Here is a 19,554-nt window from a genome sequence, read left to right on the forward strand (position 1 = left end):
ACCCAATGCAACCCAAATAAATGTTGGCATTGTATGTTGCTGCAAACTACGGATGCGTTACATTTGTACTTTATTATGTAGCACCTACATTGAAACATAATTTTTCGACAACTCTGGTTAACACATGGTTAGGTTTTGGCCAAATATCTGGTATTGGTGGCACAATGCTGGCAAGATAGCAGAGTTGTCTTGGTAAGAAACAACTTCTTTTTGAAACACTATACCCACTGGAAACACAGCAATGGGTCCCTGAAAAACCCATGTTTGGGGACTGAAAAGCCACTGGAAACACAGCAATGACTCAATAAAAACAACAGGTTTTGATGTTTGTTGATCTCAAACAGTGGTCTGCAGATTGACAGGTGTCTGGCTTCTGTATTGTGCTATCCACCATCCCCCCAGCCTTTGGAAACGTTGATATGATGCGTATGAATTGTTAAAATGTTATGCAGTGGTGGTTTGCAGGAACATACAATGCCAATATTTTCCTCTGGCGACTGCGTACATTAAAACATTGGACCAAGGGAAAAACATTGATGAGAACAGAAAAAGGTCTGCTTAAAGTGTCATATTAAGATATTAAGCTGGGCAACATAGGACCTTGGGAGCATTGATTTGCTTTCCTGTAAATGGTTCAAAAAAATTACCAGCCAGTGTTTCAGATATTTTTTACCAGTATGTCCACGAAAGCTGAAATTTTACCAGCATTTTGCAGTCATCTGTGTTAATTTCAGACATTGGAATGTCACCTGGAGTGCTTCAGTCATATTAGAAGAGTTATTCAGCAGATGCAGCATTTCTGTTGTTGTATGTACTGTGTAGCTTATTAAGCAGCCCAGCACCTTGATCCTGCAGCCCAGCAAGCCCTGCTCCGTTACCAGCCTGATGTTTCTGACCCTGTCCTCTCCAGATATTTATTTCTCCTTCATGAGCCAACTGTGAAAAGGGCTAGAGCACATACTGATGCAGTTCTGTCTGCCAGTCGTCTATTTAAGTTATTTATTTCTGAAGTATTGCTTACACCAAGCTATGCAGTAACAGTTGTAGGGTTATTTATTACAAGAATTTCATTGTGAATTGTGTTGGTTTCAAATTGTACTTTTGTCTCCTTTCCTTGTCTCATCCTCGGCCGTCTGTTGTGTCCACCTCAGCAGCACTGCATGTGGCTCATGAATGGATGCTTTGAGAACGCTCTTTCTTCCGATGTAAAGTGACAAGAAGGCTTAATAAGATCAGAAAGTCTGTAGTGGATGTTTACTTAACTAATGAACGGGTACAATTTAAAGAAGGGTACTGGTGTCATTTAAATTTACGGTCTGTTTATTGCTGTCTTTAGCAACAAACTGTATGCAATTTGTCATTCATCATGTCTTAAAAGACAAACTTGTTTGTGAGTGGCATGTTTTTTAAGGTATCATCCTTTAATTCATGCTCCTTTGTATCAACGATGTCCCTGCTGTCCACACACAAACCTCTCGAGTCCTGAGCCGCAGCTTTAATCTTCAACGCTTTGTGGCGCTGGTAGAACTCTTAGATTGTGTACGTTTCCCAACGTTAACGCCTCCACAGCTGTGAGAAGTTGTGTGTTTCACTGTGGACTTCATAATCCATCTTTGTTTTTCAAATGGGGAAATGTTTGACAGCGAAAAATGTTTTTAAGGAAATACAGTAAATACAGGAGGGATTTTTCTAATTGTTTATTTTCAAGAATTTAGAAAAATATCCAACGTAATTCTCCGATGGCGATTAGCAGTCCAAAACTCATTATTTGCTGTCCTGTATGACTGAGACCCTTTTTACATGCTATAGGGCCGCTTTGAAGTCCCTTCTTCACGCTGCCTTTGCATTTTTACACAAAACCAAAAAATGACAGCGTCATTCCTCTCCAGTGTGTGATTTTAGACTGTATTCTGGCATCGTGGAACCAAAAGAGGCATGACGAGAGTGACAGCGTCGGACTCTAGCGTGACATATAACAAACACGTCAGCAGTGCTTTATAAACAACAACAATGGCAATAACGATCATTTATCATCATTGTTTTATGGCAGCTGATCTCCTCTTCTGCCCGGAGGGTAAGGAGCTCCCAGACCTCATTGTTTTCCCAATTTGCGGACATTTTGGCTTCCCTTCTTCTTTGAGTTAGCTGCTAACTGCTATCACCTGGTTTTCAAATCTCCCACGGTGGGTTGCACACATAACACATTGTCAAAACATCACACCTATCCTGACTCTGGTTCCATCCTGTCGGTCGTCCCTTTTGCACAGACCCCTCGCTTAAAGGCGATACAACTCTCATTCCACTATCCAACCTTTTAAACAGAACAATGAGGCAACATAATGGCGTGACATTCCTGCCTTGAACAAGCATTGTAAAAGGGGCTTAAGAAAAGCAGCAGATCCTCAGATTTGAGGAGCTGGAACCAGCAAATGTTTGGTATTTTTGTTTGGACAGTGTCTGAAACAATTATTAGATTGTAAAAATAGTTGCAGATTAATTTTCTTTCAGTCAGCATATTGTTGCAGCTCTAATATGTAGCTATCACACTATAGCTGCACGGCAGTTTACAATTTTTTGTCATTTTGAACTAATGAAAGCCTGGTGCAGAAGCTGAATGAAAATAAGGAACACTGTAAATGGCAATTTTTGCTCTCAAACTGTATTTCCCCCAAACTACAAAACTTTTTTTTTTTTTTAACTTTTCAAACATGTTTTATTCCTTAAATTGGTTTATATCCTCTGTTTTTTCAGGTTCAGAACATTTCATGCCCAAAACCATTACTCATTAGGGTCTTTTATTCCTGTTTTTGTCCTTTTGTTTACCCTGGTCACCTCTTAATCGCAATTCCCAAACCTTTAGAAAAACCACTGAAGTGTCACATGTGATAAACACAGCAATGATCACACTGTCAGAGGCAGGTCAGGTTGGGAAACAAGCCTCTTTAACCCCATGTCCCTTTATGTCTCCTACTTGTTGCTGTACTCTGCAGCCAATATAAACATCCTACCTGCCATTCTGCAGTCCTCTCGCTGCTCCTCCTCCTCCTCCTCCTCCTCCTCCTCTCATGTTGCTGTTAAAAGAAGAAATGTGTAACCGATAAAGTACTACTGTCCTGATTTATGGCACATTCAGTCATAGCGCGGCATCCTTTAGTCCACCGGTCTTCAGTCTGTCAGTAGGAAAACAGAATAGAGGATTAAATAAAAAAAACATACCTTGCTGCAACGACTGTATCTGAAAAAGAAAGTAAAATCAGATTAACATATCTTATAATCTGAGTAGAAACTCTTTGGAAACGATTTGTAACTTCTTTCCAGAAATAAATGTTCATATTGGTCAACTTTCAGCTGACTGCTTGAGTGCTTTTATATCTGTCTTTGTGTGTTTCTGATTTTTCTTATGCTCATTTGTGACTTATTTCTGTTGGTCCCAGGACTTTTCTTAAGTAATTGATCAGTATTTGGAATTTTTCAAAACTAATAGTGTCTCTGCACACATAAATGCAGTCATGCAAAGGGAACCCCTGTATCAAATACCAAAGCATAACTGAAAATATTGTGATGACTTTAGCTGCATCTAATGATAATATTCATGTTGATTAATTCATCTGTTTATATTTAAATTATTTGATTAGTCTGAGAAGTGTCAGAAAAAAAATGGAAAAAGTCTCAACATAAGTTTCCAGAGTCCAAGGTGTTGTCTGACAATATTTTGTTTGAATTTTTATTTGATAAATGGCTGAAATTATATAAGAATATTTGCAGATTCATTTTCTGTATACTGACCACTGATACTGGATATTGATCACTGAGTCGCCTAATGTGTCAGCAGCTGTAATGACGGCAGTATAGTAAGTCAAGAGTAAAAACGTCAATATATTAAGTAAACTGTAAAACCGCAATATCATAGATAGGATGAATGGCATGACTATTTGTTATAATTTAATTTTTATTACTTTGAAGATTCTAATTCTGAGTTCAACCTGCCACACACACACACACACACACACACACGCACACACACACACACACACACACACACACACACACACACACACACACACACACACACCAACCTCGCGCATGCGCTCTTCAATGTGTCACACCCCTGGCTTGCCGTAGAAAAGCGAAAGTCTCCTGGACAAGGATGTCATATGTAAAACTGGTAACTATTCTTAACGATTGGCGCCTTTTTATTACCTTAAACTTTATGTACATATTAACCTGTGGTTGTCAAGTAGTGAAGCGTAGGCTTGTGGTGTGACATTTTATTTGAAAAAGATGTTCAGATTTTGCTAAATTAGTCAGCAGCTAATGTTAGCATGCTGCTAGCTGACAGGTCAGTTAGAAAGCAGATGCTCCCTGTACCTTTTTATTTAACGTGACGTTAAAATATATGTAATATTCCTCTGGTGGTTTGTAGTGTCTGAATTAGTATATTCATTGTATAAACTGACATTACAGCTTAATTAAGCGCTTTACTAGTTAGCTTTATCGTCGCTAGCAGTGTGTGTGTGTGTGTGTGTGTGTGTGTGTGTTCTGACGGTGTGTCGCCAGGTGTCGCTGTGTGTCGCAGCTCCGGGTCTTACGGGCCTGTTGAGCGGCTCGGTGCTGGCTGCCAGTGAGGGGAAGAAGAAGAGCTCTCAACCTGCTCTGAGCATCGATGAGGTGGGTTCAATTGACAAAGTAGGGAGACACGGTTAAGCATGACAGATCTTAGCAGTGGTGGAAGAAGTGTTCAGGTCCTTTACTTCAGTAAAAATACTAATTCCACACTGTGAAAATACTCCACTGCAAGTAAAGTTCTGCATTCAAAACCTGATATTAGCAGCAAAATGCATTTAAAGTAAAAATATGTATAGTCCCTTGAAAAGTTCCTCGTCGGTGTTTTCCTGTTCTATTTGATGTTTTTGGTGTAATATTACTGCTGCATTAATAATATAGATGTTTCGAGTTGTGCTTATTTTAACACCTTTATGTACCTTTGGGTAGTTTAATCTACAGCAGTGCATCATATTCTATAAGATCATCATATGTTTGTAGCGTGGCTGCCCTGTCAGAACTACGTATCTCTTAAAAGTCAACCTTTCATGGGGTCAGAAAAACAGCCCTGTTTTCAGCTTTGTGACAATGACTTGTCCAGCTGATCCAAGAGGGTTTTTAAAGAGTTTATTTAGCTTAAGAAGGATGAGAATTTTCTCAACACATAAAGGAACACTTAATTCGCACTTATCACAAGAATTGTAATACAACAGATCACTACTAATATTGCAATAATATAGCATTTCAAGGTTACCAGTGTCAGTGTTACCACTTTTTCAGATACCTGCAGGTCCAGAGCTTCGCCCAAAAGCAATTTTCACTCCACCAGTTGACTTGCTACACTACCTTTTAGATCTTAACCTGTATGGGGAGCATCTGATCTCCAAGGCACATACCCCAATTCAAAACATCAATCCCCTTACCTGAGCTGACAAAAAATTGTATGGGAAGAGGACATTGGGGAAGAACCTTCAGAGTAGACATGGACAGACAGCGTAGCGCATGTCCATAAGTCATTTCTCGGTATAAGACATAGATGTGCATCCACAAACTGCATTTTTTCTAAATGCTAGAGTAGTCAAAATATTTCCTACTGTAAACCCTGAATTTCCGAGATGTTGTCAAAGTAAACATTTTCAATTCACATATAAAAATAAGATAAGTGATATAGAATTTCAGATATACATTAAAAGAGCAAGTACACACACACACACACACACACACACACGCACACACACCATAATCATGCAGGGTATAAAGGGTATGGATAATTCAAACCATTTTATCGGTGCTTCTTCTATTTTATCTCTTTTATTCTTATGAAATGTCTTCTTAAGCATTTGTATTATTGTTTCAGTGGTGCTCTAGTTTTGATTGTGTTAGACTGACACAGATACACTGCAAAGGAACACATTATTTTCCCCACAGACCAAACAAATAGAACTCTGAGTTCATGTCTGTTGAACTTTGATCTTTACACAGTCAATAGAAACGGTGTTGTTGGTGCATCTTCTGCTCTAAAAGAGAGACGTCATTATTCTTGCAGCGTATTATGGCTCGGTTTTGTAAAATCTTAAGTCACCACTAGACTGCAAACTGTTTAGGTTATGATAAATTAGTCGATACCTGCTTAGTATTTATTTACTATCTAAGTCAGACCTGTGACAACACTTTTTTTTTTCAGTCTTCGCTGTTGGGCAATTTCAGTGGATCAAACGCAATTGTGATTATGGCTTAACACTGATTCTCACCTTGTTATTGTTTTTTTGTTTCAGCTGCCGTCGTTGTACACCAGCCCTGAGTCAGAGTCTCGGTATGCGGAGCCAGAGGCCGGGCCGCTGGAGCAGAGCGTGTCATCGTTGAGGAAATTGGCAGAACCATACACGAACCAATGCCAGGTGTATCTGTATCTGTATCTCTCACTCCCTGGCACAAACATGTCAACAAAGAGATTTAATGATAGCTTAACACTTGGGTGTGGGCTGTGCTGAAACATATTATTCAGAATTCAAGCCATGTGGGATTAAGGGTGGAGATGCTCAGTCTCTGTTTCTGTTTCACTTAACGTGAAATAGTTAGAAAGGTGATCAGGCCCTTGGGGAATTTTAAGGTCACAGATATAAGCAATAGCTTAACCAAGTAAGTTTGTATTGTTACACATGGAAATTTGACCAAAAAAGTACAGTCAATCTTTGCTAAATTAGTCAACAGATGATGTTAGCCCGTTACTATGCAAATCCTCTTTTTCCCTCTTTTTCCCTCTTTATATAAACGTCCAGTGTGTAAGATTTAGGGGGATTGATTGCAACTAACTGAAACTTCTCCCGGTCAGAGTTTTTTAACAGGAGCCAAATTATTTGCAGAGGTCTCTTACTCTCCAGAACAAATGGACCAGGTGATTAAAACCGGTAAAAACACTGAATAAAGCAGTTTCACATTACACGTTAGTTCTGCTACTCTGTATAGCTTGTCAGAGACAGGCCACCAGCCTAGCACCTGCTAATGTGTGCTAACTGTTTTTTTTCTCTGAAAATACAAGAACCAGATGTTCAGGGGGGGTTTATCTACAAAACATTATCCTCAGAGGTCTCCTCTTCTCCAAAACAAACAGAACAGGTGATTCAAACTGGTAAAAACTCTGAATAAAGCAGTTTCATGTAATTAAAAAAAAAAAAGTTTTTCCAACAGCTTCCACCTATTTTACAACACAAAAGTTTTAAAATTTCTGAGTGGGGTATGTACTGATGTATTTCATGTCGTAGAACATGAACTCATTCTTGGTGCACTGTATTTCGACCAATATTTCCCCCTAAATCCTACACACCGGACCTTTAATATTAACGTGACGTTAAAGTGTGGGTGTCAAAAGTGGAAGGTGTGCTCATGTCTGATACTCACAAGCTTAAAAGTGTCAATATGGAATTTTAATAATAGCTTAACAAATACTTTTAAGAGATTCCAAACCCTGATTGTGGGAATTATCACTCCCAAACTCAAGTCAAGTATAACCTCCTTAAAGGACAACTTCGGTATTTTTCAACCTGGGCTCTATTTCCCCATGTGTATGTGTGCGTATGATTCATAGGTACGACTCGTACTAAAATTGGTTCAGTATTGAGGGAGGCGGATGCAACCAGAGCCGCGAAACGAGCTAAAACGGTAACGGGGGCAAATGCGTCCCGTATAAGTTTGTGCATTAAAAGTGCTTTTGTCGCCACTGACCAGTTCAGATCACCAGTGCTATCTCTGTAAATAGCATACTAAGCATTTCGAACATTGTTTATATAACATTACCTCCACTGTGTCTGTAGCTCTCTCTACTCGTGGGACAGCAGTTTTCTTGAGGAAGAGGTGTTTCGGGATTGGATGTCTTCTCTTCTTCGGCTGGCAGTAGTCATCTTGGGAGAAGTGAGCACTGCAGACCTGATGGTCTGCAAGGCGCAGTGTCTGGACAGGAGTGTTAGCATCCATTTGTAGCACAACTAGCCACAACTTCAGCATCTCGCCATCCGACAAAGGCGGCCTATGAAAGCTGTACGGGGTGTTGCGCGACATCCTGTTCTTGCAATTCGGATAAGCACAAACACGAAGCATTGTTTTTAATCGATGCAGTAAAACTCTCAACTGTACTCTGGGACAACCAGCGCCACTCGGAGCGTCACTCTGCATGGCTCCTGTGTTTTCTTCCGGCAACAAGCAAAGCTCTAGTGAGATGATGTCACAGCCAGGAGGAGGTGAAGGGTCAGGGAAACGCTTAGTATGCTATCTACAGGGATAGCACTGGCAATCTGAACTGGTCAGTGGCGAAAAAAAAAGCACTTTTAATGCGCAAACTTATACGGGATGCATTTGCCCCCGTTACCGTTATAGCTCGTTTCGTGGCTCCCGGTTGCATCCGCCTCCCTCAATACTGAACCAATTTTAGCACGAGTTATACCTATGAATCATACGCACACATACACATGGGGAAATAGGGCCCAGGTTGAAAAATCCCGAAGTTACCCTTTGAGTACCATTAATTGAGCCACACCTAAACATAATCATTCCAAAGCTTAATCAAAACAATAACAAGTTATTTTAATCCTGTGTTGCAAGTGAAAGAAAAACAATTCGTATGGGTCCAATTCACATCCACTGTCTGAATCTGTCGGCCCCTCGGGGCTCTTAGTACAAATATTGTCCAGCTGAGATCAACCTTTTGATTTTGTGGAAGAATTGTCACATTTCTGAACTGAATCCCAAACTGTCCTCCATATATTCTTCCTGGATCTTCAGCAGCTCAACAGCTCTTAAGATTTCATTACTGATGTGAGATGTCAGTGTTTTTGGTCAGCTGTCCTGACTTCCTGCCATCACTGCAGAAAATATAATCACATGAGTTGAGAGCAAAGCAGCTGATGCACGTTTGTCACCTTTATTTCCAGAATAATGACACACAAGAGCAACAAGTTGTGCAACAAGTTGATGTGAAACATGTATTATTATTACCAGTTGGAATTAGATGTCTTTAGATTTGTTTTTGTTATGCTGGTGCTTAGAGCTGAGGGCTTAAGGCCTAAAGTTGAATACACACCTAATTAAAAATTTTTACATATAATGACATTTTATTCTTCCATATGAGACACTCATAGACGGTGTTTATTGTTTTTCTTTGCCTTTATTTTGCGTTATTGCTGTTATGCGGTAGTCACAGAATGTGAAGAATGTGAACAAATTTTAAAATAGTCCTATTTCAGCATGCAGTTTGGTGTAACAGTCTGTGTGATGCAAAGACATATCTAGTGTACATCTGTTTGGGTTCAGTGTCCGGTCTGTTCTGCTTCTCTGATCCAGCAGGACTTAACACTCTTCTGATTCTCATTATATTCAGGCCTACAGGAAAGCATGGACTATTTTCGATGCTGAATTCTGTCCGAGGAAACATAAAAAAAAGCTGTTTTGGAAAGACTAAATCAGGCATTTGACCCTTTAACCAAAGAAGGAAAAATACACATTGTTTTATTCTGTCTTGGCAAAAGGTAACATGCTGTATAAATAAATTAACTGTCTGTGTGTCTATGTCTGTGTGTGTCTGTGTGTTTGTGTGTGTGTTGCAGAAAACAGGCCAGGCTGCAATGGAGAAAGTTGAGGTACTGTTATATTTTTTACTTTCTGTCATGTGTAACTGTTGTGTTGTTGCTGTTTGGGCTGTTGGGAAAAAGAGGGTCACTTCACATTGACATATTTGACTGTTTGATAACTACAACACTACAACTTACTGTCACCTCACTTTGACAGCCACCACAAAAACGTGTCCAAACCATCTGTGACAAAGCTGTGTGCTTTTTCCTTTCACTTGCAATTTGATAATATGTTGTTTATTTTTACACAGCATCTGTGGTAGAGCCCAGCCCAGGGCCCTTTGCTGCATGTCATCCCCTCTCTCCCCTGCCTTTCCTGTTTCTCTCTCACTATCTCATAAGCAGAAATACAAAAAAAAAATCACAGGTTTTCTGCTTCTTCTAAAGAAAACCTCTGTCCCAATGAAAGCGCAAAAACACAACTGAAGCACTGTAAAGAGCATGCTAAACCAACAGGAGATGATATAACCCTAACACTAAAACCATGTTGGCCAAAGCAGAGAAGAAGAAGAAGGTCTTGGCCTCCTGGAGCAGTGACCTCTGTAGCTCACTCTGGCACCTCTCTTCCTCAGTATAGTGATAAAGTAACTGTACATTAATGTGTAAAAATATTTAAAGTCCTGTTTGTAAGGTTTGAGCCAGCATTTTGGATTGCTTGAAATATCGTCTTATTTGTGACAGCTTACAAAGGAGGTAATGGTGCACACTCTGATGTCGCAAGCTTTAACTTTCTACATGTCAACACACTAAAATCTTCACCCTGGAAGGAGTTTTATGAGGCCCGTTCTGTGTGCTTTAAGATGCAGTCAGTATGTGGACAAAAGGCCAAAAGGCATAGAAAAAAAATGAGCACAGTGTTAGTTCAGGCAGGACATGATGTCAAGCTCAGCTCACATTCCAGCTACATCAGCTGGTCTCAAACAGCCAAATCAACTGATGGAGCAGCTGATTGATCACATGATTCCTTTCTATGCAACCAATTGGCAAATGTCATTCAGGGCACCCTATTACTGTTGTTGCTTCCTCAGCAAGCTGCTTTGCAACCCGCCTCTACGTGTGTGTCTGATTTATCAGTCATTTCTGTTTGTCATTGATGCTGCTCTGTTCTGATCCATGGGGGTCTTTGCTGCTGCTCTCCCTAAAGGCCAAAACACACCGGCGAGTCAAGTGCCGCCCCCAACACACACAAAAAGTGTCGCGCTGCGGGGCGTCAACCGGATTTCTATTGCACACTCCAGTCCGCTAGGCTGGGAAGTACAAAATAGCGCTTTTTCAAGGGCGGTGACGCTGGAAAAATAGGACAATAGTAAAGTGCTGCGGCCCGTTGACGCGTCTCTGCCCCAGGCTTTCCTCGTTTGCGCATGGAAGGGCAGAGAGGTGTGCTCTCCCTGCCTTAGGCTTTCTGTGTAGGCCAGAGAGGCCCCAGAACAGAGCCATACTGCCAAATAAAATACTGCAAATGTCAATAAAGTTTTCTTTGACTAAAGTGGGTTTTGTGTGAACACGTGAACTGGGCATTAGGTTGAGGTGTCAGTCCAGTTTAAGATTAAACCTACAATCTAAACCTCATAGCCCTGTGAACACATTGAGCAAACTATTCTGCAGACAGTAGAGTGATTCTTTGCAAAATAAAAGAGCTATGTAAAGATGTAAGAGACAGATAAATGTTCTTTTATTGCCCATTATGAATAAGTAAGTACATGTGGCTCTGTAGTCTGAATAAAGGCTATAATCACATGAAAGTAACTCTCTCTCTCTCTCTCTCCTTTTGTGATCTTTGGACCACAGGAAGTATACAAGACCATGGAACCCACAATCAGCACCTCAATAACAACAGTCACAGGTGAGAAAACACACTGGGCCTCATTCACCAACTGTTCATAAGAAGAAATTTCCTCTCAAAACCCAAACCCAAGAAGATTCTGACATTCACAAATGTTTTCTTATTTGGGATAAGGTAAGAACATAGTCTATGCACTTTTCTTGCTGATGTATTTGTGCAGAATAATACAGTTGTGTAATGATATAGGATATACAGATATGCAATGTTACAATAATATTTTCATAATTTTTAGGTTTTTTTGTAAGTTAACTTACAGAAACATTGCTTGAGTCCACCCTCATCTTATCTCCTCCTCACTCTGTGTCTCTCTGAACACACACACACACACACACACCAGAACCTGAAGAATAAAAAAAAATGCTATGCTAGACCTATAAACAAACTTTAATGTGTAAAATTGGTGGAATACCACTTAAAAGACATCAACAGGTGACTCCACTGTTGTTTTCATATAGTTTACAACCTGTTAGCCATCTTCACTCAATGGCTTCCCCCCTTGTTCAATTTTCAGATGTGTACCAGTTCCTCAGTGACCCTCCTCCTGACCTCTACCCCAGTGTAGCAGTGGTGGGCTTCTCTGGCTTCCTTGGACTTTATTTGGCCAAAGGTAAACACACACACACACACACACACACACTGACCTGCACTCCCTCACAGAGGCAAATCAGGTCAGAGGCGGCAGAAGGACTGATAAAGAGAAAGCAGGAAGGGACAGAAAAATCAAACCTGTAAAAAATCAAAGCTGTAAAATGACTCAGGGTCACTTCAGTTTAGGTGTGTGTGTGTGTGTGTGTGTGTGTGTGTGTGTGTGTGTGTGTGTGTGTGTGTGTGTGTGTGTGTGAGAGTGAGAACATCTATGAACTTTGAAAAGAGTGCTATTTTCTCAGTTTACATCAGTCTGCCAGCCCTGCTGTTAATCAAGTTTACATTCCTGTGGTTCGCAGAATGACGTCCATTTCAGTAATGAAAACATTATAAATCGTTTGTGGGTGTGTCAATAATCCCTGGCATGTTGCAGCATTGGATTCTAATCTTTAAATTCTTAAGTGGGTGTTTAAATCCGTCTATGTGCCTCTGCTTGCATAACATTTCTCCTTGTATGATTGTTGAACATTGGTGCTAGATGACCTCAAACTGTGGTTCGATACAGGAGAGTTGGAAGGGAGGTGAAGTGGGAGAGGTGAAGCAAATGTATTGTGTGAGGTGAAAGAGACAGGTGCGATTAGTCCATGAAACAAATAGTCGATCAACAGGGAAAAAAATTGCCTATTTACTTGTTAATCTTTCACTATTTTCTGACACTTTTAGACCAAACGATTAATCATCTAATCTAGACTATAATCTGCAGATTAATCAATAATTAAAATAATATCTAGTTGCAGTCCTATTATCAACACCTTTGGCACTGCAGCAGCAACAGCTGTGGAGGTTATTGAGGTCCGTGTAAAACACTTTGCCCCAGATTGCAGCATTTCGCATCATAATTTGCACTCCTGCTCAGCTCCATCCACAATGCATTAACTCGGATGTCCAATGAAAATAAAAGTCCATGAAGATGCTCCTTAGAGTTTCAGAACTTCCCTGTGGATTATTACATTTTAAGTTTGCAGTTTTGTCAAAAACTGCAAGCCTTAAAGTTTCGTGAAGTACCCATATGTGCAGGTCTGATCTATTGGCATAGGCAGCTAGTGGGAAGTGCGTGCTCAACAGTGTATGACTGTGTTGCTTTATGGGCCTACTCATCTTAAACTACTCAAATAAAGTCATGGAAATAGGATGAAATATTACCAAAAAGTTATGGAAAGGTTTTGCAAATTCATAGGTAAAAATGTGTAGGAACCCCGATAAAATGTGAGTAAAGTAAGGGTGAGGAAACTTTTAACTCCGATGCCTGTGGAAACATCTTTCTGTTTCAGGTTCCAGGGTGAAGCAGCTGGTATTTCCAGTTGGACTCATGGCTCTGAGTGCCTCCATGTTTTACCCTCAGCAGGCTGCGTCTTTACTTAAGGTGTGTATGGTTGTTATTGTGTTGTATCATCTCCTAACTGCAGTATTACAGAGCAGAAACAGAATGCACTGAACATGTGTGTGGTTGTCACATTGAGTCCTGTGGTAACAAGAGAACTGCATTCATTAACTTCCTGTTTTGTAAATAGATCTTCATATACATCATGGTTACATGTGAGTAAAGCTTCCCATCAAACGGTGTCAAGCAGCATGGTTATACACAACTTAATAATTTAGAGTTGTTCCCTAAATTAGCCCTGCAAGAAATGTTATTTTCTAGATAAGATAAAGATAAGAAATCCAGATGTGTTTTTATTAAGTTGCTGTTTGGTAGCAGTTAAAAATCACCAGTGGAATAATAACTTGCACACCAGCAGTTTAGTTAAAATAGTGTAGCCATAAAGGTCTTGTGTGTTAAAACAAACAGACCCAATGATTTAAACCAGTAAAAAAACTGAATGAAGCAGTTTCACATTGAACAAAAAATGTTTTTTCAACACTGCTCATCATGGAGGGGCTGCCAACTGTGGTGGCTGATGCCAAAATGCGAATGCCCCTATCAAGAGCCAGTGTTTGGTTTGTCTGTTCTGGGCTTCTGTTGAGACATGGCAGTGCAACATGACGATATCCATAGACAAGGACTCACCCCCTTTGTAGATATATAAACGTCTCACTCTAAGGTAACAAAATCACAAGGATTCTTATTTTCAGGTGATTATACACTAAAGAAAACATACTTATTATAATATATTCCATTATGCCAGTACATCCCCCTAAATCCCACACACTGGACCTTTCAAGGTACTGTGCAGGAATCATCCATTACGGTTGGTAAACAGTAAGGCAAGCTAAAGAGAGAGCTTGAATGGGGCGATTCAAGCGTGAATGGGGTATAGCTAGTTGTTTGTATACCACCATATGTTGACACAACAAATGTTTGCTGTTCCTTGAACTCTTTGAGATGTTGGTTTCAGATGTTGTGTGCACCAGTAACGTTGTTGGACTTTGCACCTCACCAGTGCAGCTGGATATAGTTTAAAGTTTGTAAATGTAACAACAACACCACTGCTCTGGACCTTTTATACGTATCTGCAATGCATGTTAAAGAAAAAGATGTCTTAAATCTGGTTAAACAATCTTATAAAGGTCTTAAAATCATCAAATGTATTTGTCTGATACCTGTAATTACCCTGATCTTTAATTTGACCTCTTAATGTTGTTATATTTGTCCAATTGAGTTAGTATTTACGCAACAGGACATCACAGCTCTTCTCTGACAAGTCAGCAAAAACTTCAATATGACGGAGAGGAAAGATTTAACCTCTGCATCTGTTCTCACCTTTTTAATTAACCTTACTCTCAAAATATGCACAGGAAACAGCTGTGGAAGCAGGAACAGTGACATAAATTGCTTTATTTTCTTTTTAGGTACAAATGATTACTGGTTGGTGTTTTTTGGGCACCAGTGAGCCCATTTTACTTAACGGAAAATCCCAGCCTTGCCCTGTAAACTGTATCACTGCGGCTCAGACGGACATCACGTAGATGAAAACTTTCCAGGCAGGTCTCATGCATTAGTCAATGTTGTATGTGACTCGTTTCCTGTTAGGAAAGGGTTGTGCTTTCCTGCAGGAAGTCCTGGCTGTGAATTGAGTTTCTCATTCCCACTGATGTCTGGGTCATTTTATTTACTGTATTTTCAGCCAGCGAGCCAACAGGCAGGAACACCCCCTCAGACACACTGATACATCAAGAGACACACCCTAATGTGTTCACACTTGAGCTCACACCACATGCAGAGATGAAACGGACAAGCAGGGCAGGGTGCAGATATGAAAACATATGAGCTGACAAGATAAAAGGAAATGTTGAGCCCTTGTTTGCACGTCAAAAGATTTCTTTCAAATTTGTGGGATGTGTATAAAAACCAGTTAATTTAAAGTTTAAATTCTGAAACAGTCTCATTCTAAAACAGCCATATTGTACATTTTTTAATCATATTTTTTTAAATATTTTTTGCATATTTCATTGTATTATTTTAAGTCTGTATGTTTTTGACTTTTGCAGTACTTAGCATTTATTTTTATTTCCTTTTAATATGTTAATTTTATACACTAAACACCAAGGCAGATGACTTGTAAGTGAAAACCTACTTGGCAATAAACATGATTTTGATGCTGAAATATCTAAAAAAAAAAAAAAAAAAAAAAAAAATATGGGAAAAGCTGCAAGCCCATAACCCAGTAGTCTGCATTATGTTTTCAGGTTGTACGTTTGTCTCATTTGCATGAATGCGATATCTCAAGAGCAGCTATAGGAAATGTCTTCAGATTTGGCACAAATGTCCACTTGGACTCAACAATGAACTGATTAGTTTTTGGTGGTCTTTTGTTCAAAGGTCAAGGTCACTTAATTGGTGACCTCCTTTGTCCCTTTCTCGTGAATCTGATATCTCAATAATTCTTTTGGGGATTTCTTCAAATTTGGTTAAAACGTTCACTTGGACTCAACAATGAACTGATGGGAATTTGGTGATCGAAGGTCAAGGTCACTGTAACCTTATGTCTGTCTCATTCTTGTGAACATGATATCTCAAACAGACCTTGAGGGAATTTCTTCAAATTTGGCACAAACATTTACTTGGACTGAAGAATAAACTAATTGGAATTTGGTGGTCGAACATCAATGGTCAAGGTCAATGTGACCTCACAAAACATGTTTTTGGGCATGACTCAAGAATTCCTATGCTAATTGACAAAACTTTACACAAATGTCTAACAGGATAAAATTATGACATTTTATATCCTAAAGGTCAAAATTCACCTTCACTGTGACATTGTAATGTTCTGCATAAAACACTTTTCTGTGTCATCCACATTTGAGGCAGTGTTAACAGTCATGGCTACATATGAGTCTAGACAGACATAGATTAAACTGTAACTGCAATTTGACTGGTTTGTGCAGGCATATAACCGCAAGGTGGTAATTCTAGTTTTGGTGTAAAGTGATCCAGCGCCTATACTCTAAAGCTAACACAGTGTGGCTCACAACGTTAAAAGCAAAGAAGACTTCAGTCATGGCTTAAAGTCTGCTTAGTTAACCTTTGACTTGTTAGTGTTATGGAAAGACAGTTACAAAAGAGGAAGTGTGCAGGAGGGAACAATATTAATATTGTCTTTGTTGAGATTTACTCTAAAACTTTGGAAGTACTTACTGGTCAGTGCGTACTTCCAAAGTTTTAGAGTAAATCTCAACAAAGACAATATTAATATTGTTCCCTCCTGCACACTTCCTCTTTTGTAAATGTCTTTAAATTAATGTTGGTTAAACACTTGTTAGACACTAAATTATGATCTGACTATCAGTCTTAATCACTTGTGATTGGCTGACTAATTGGGCATCAATGTGTGCGCTTCACTAATGCTTATTTTTCATGCTTTCACCAGGTGAGTCGTGATTCAGCGTACACCTGGGCTCAGCAGGGCCGCACCACCCTGGAGACTCTTTGGAAAGAGCCTCCATTTGGCAAAAAGAAGGTGAGTCTTAGTGTTTTTAATCAGTACTGAGTTTTATCAGCATTGTGTATATTGATGTTAACGGTTAATCATACCGGCTATTCTGACTTTTTTGTCTTTTCTTTTTTTCCTTGGAGAAGAAAGAGCGAACAGATAGTGATGACACGACCAGCTGAGACAGCTGGAAGAAGACACACACTTGGGAGACTTCAACCTTTCAGTAACACACACTCACACGTGTACGACTAGATGCATCATTCACACACAACCCAACTCCCACAGCCACAAATCAGGACTTAATTATTTAAGTTATATATCCCACAAACTTAGGGGTCTAAGTGGGGTTAGGGTTAGGGGTTAGGGTTAGGTGTCTCTGAAACCTTTTCGGCCTCCTCTAGAGTCATTCTGAAACACACCATCTCTTCCAGGAAGCAGGTCACATCTGTCCATATTCTGGTTTTCAAGATAACTCTGTGAAATCTGCTTCTTGAAACAGTCCTCCTCTGCTCTAATCATTCCTAGTTCCTCCCACCATGACGTCAGCTCCTCTAATTTCTGCTTTGCTCAACAAAACACATCATAGAGCCTAGTTTCTGCAGTGTTTGCTCTCTCATGGGAGGCACACTATGATGTCTCCCACCAACACTTCCTCATTCTTTTATTTTTGAAAGCTGCACAACACAGCTTCACAGACTGGCACAGAGAAATGGGAAATTGTTACAACTCAGTGATTAGAAGAATCATCATTTATTTGATTGACAGAAAATATATCTGCAACTATGTTGATGATCAATTAATCATTGAGTCTTTTTTTGAGAAAAAAATGCCAAATGTTTGACACTTCCTGCCTCTTGCCTCTTTCTTTATATCAAACTGAATATCTTTGGGTTCTGGACTGTTTGAAAAAGTCAGCATCAACATTTTTTATATTCCTTTTGTGGACCAAATGATTCATCAATGAATAACAAAAAGAAATCAGCAAATTACTGATAATGAAAATAATTGTAAGTTGCAGCACTACAGGGAGCATAACCAGTGGTTTTGAAGGTAATAGAAAGATCTCCTACCTTTACTACTTCATCTGTTTGCAAGTAGAATATCTCAAACTGTGTGATACAATACTGTGATGCAGTAGGACATCTTGGTATTTTGGTATACTGCATTTGATGCACTATGTATTGGGACATACTGAATCTTTTTCTGTCATACTAAATAGTAACACACTGTCAGTTAAATTCTTGTTGAAGGATTAGAGGAGAAGATCAATACCACTCTCATGTCTGTATAGTAGATATAAATCTTAAGCCAGCAGCTAGTTAGCTTAGCTTAGCATAAAGACTGGAAATGGGGAAACAGCTAGCCTGGCTCTGTCCAAAGGTAATAAAATCCATCTGCATGCATGTCAAAAGTTCACTGATTAGCACGTTATATCCTTTTTGTTTAATCTGTTCAAAATAAGGGTTATGTGTCAGACTAATTTGGGGCTGGGACCAGTAACTTCCTGTAGTTTCAGCTGGTTGGCGGGCAACCTCATGGTGACGATAAGTCTCCTGGTTGAAAATGTGTTAACTGGTGAGCTTCAGAGGTGCTGGTTGGTGGATTTTGTTACCAGCTGCTGTTTCATATTTACTTCAAAGACTTGAGAGTACATCGCTCTTCTCATCTAACTCTTGGGAAGAAAGCTTTTTTTTCCCCAAAATCAAGATGTATTCCTTTGTGTGTTTTCTCTGAATTATAAAGTGTCATTTTGTTATCCACATTTTATAATGTCAGGACAGCTGTGAAGATCCAATATCTTCAATCTTGTTTAGGATCAAGTCAGTATAGAGCAGCTCAAAAAGATCTAATGTTGCTATCTTATGAAAACCAAGTGTTTCATCTTTTCTTTGGTGCCACTGTGATCAAATGCAGCTTTCAACAGTATAGTATCTCCAGGAAGATCATTCAAGGTGTTCATACAAACTCACTCTCACTCACTCATTGTTTGTTTCAAATATGTTGACATATTAATTTTCCAGATATATTCACGTTGCAGTTTGATGCTAATAATACTACGATGCTACAGTAAAGGGCCAAATACTGTGTGTACTCAGGCTGGATTTACTTAATAATGAACCGAATGTGTTTGTTGTCCATGTCTAATAATACTGCACTGTATATTCTGTATATGATTTTATCTGAACACAATGTAATTAAATCTGGCATCCTACTGAGACGACCTTCTCTTCATTCGTCTATAACCAAACACACTTGAAGAATGAATATTTATCAGTCTAGATTGTTTTGCTATGAGTTGCTGAGTGTTGGATGTATCAGCCGTGGAGATGTCTGCCTTCTCTCCAATATAATGGAACTAGATGGCACTCGGCTCGTGGTGCTCAAAGCGCCAAAAAAATACATTTGAAAAACTCAACAACAATGTCTCTTTCCAGAAATCATGACCCAATTACTCAAGATAATCCACAGACCTTGTTGTGAGCAGTTTCATGTAGGAACTACTGTCTCTCTACTGAACTACATCTGCCAA

At 39.5% G+C, this 19,554-nt stretch overlaps 1 protein-coding gene across 2 annotated transcripts; it reads left to right on the forward strand.

Moving 5' to 3' along the window:
• The first annotated feature begins 4,105 nt into the window (after positions 1-4,105).
• apoob (apolipoprotein O, b) lies at positions 4,106-19,240 on the forward strand. 2 transcript variants are annotated; one of them, XM_033639038.2, is made up of 9 exons: positions 4,106-4,165; positions 4,558-4,668; positions 6,318-6,440; positions 9,639-9,671; positions 11,451-11,505; positions 12,017-12,112; positions 13,422-13,513; positions 16,959-17,048; positions 17,165-19,240. In XM_033639038.2, the coding sequence occupies exons 1-9, from the start codon at positions 4,148-4,150 to the stop codon at positions 17,201-17,203; spliced, it is 657 nt and encodes a 218-aa protein (XP_033494929.2). In that variant the 5' UTR covers positions 4,106-4,147; the 3' UTR covers positions 17,204-19,240. The 2 variants fall into 2 exon arrangements, with proteins under 2 accessions (XP_033494929.2, XP_033494930.2); XM_033639039.2 differs by having other exon boundaries at positions 17,168-19,240.
• Positions 19,241-19,554: the final 314 nt, after the last annotated feature.

This window comes from Epinephelus lanceolatus, chromosome 20 (genome assembly GCF_041903045.1).
Source record: "Epinephelus lanceolatus isolate andai-2023 chromosome 20, ASM4190304v1, whole genome shotgun sequence".
NCBI lineage: Eukaryota > Metazoa > Chordata > Actinopteri > Perciformes > Serranidae > Epinephelus > Epinephelus lanceolatus.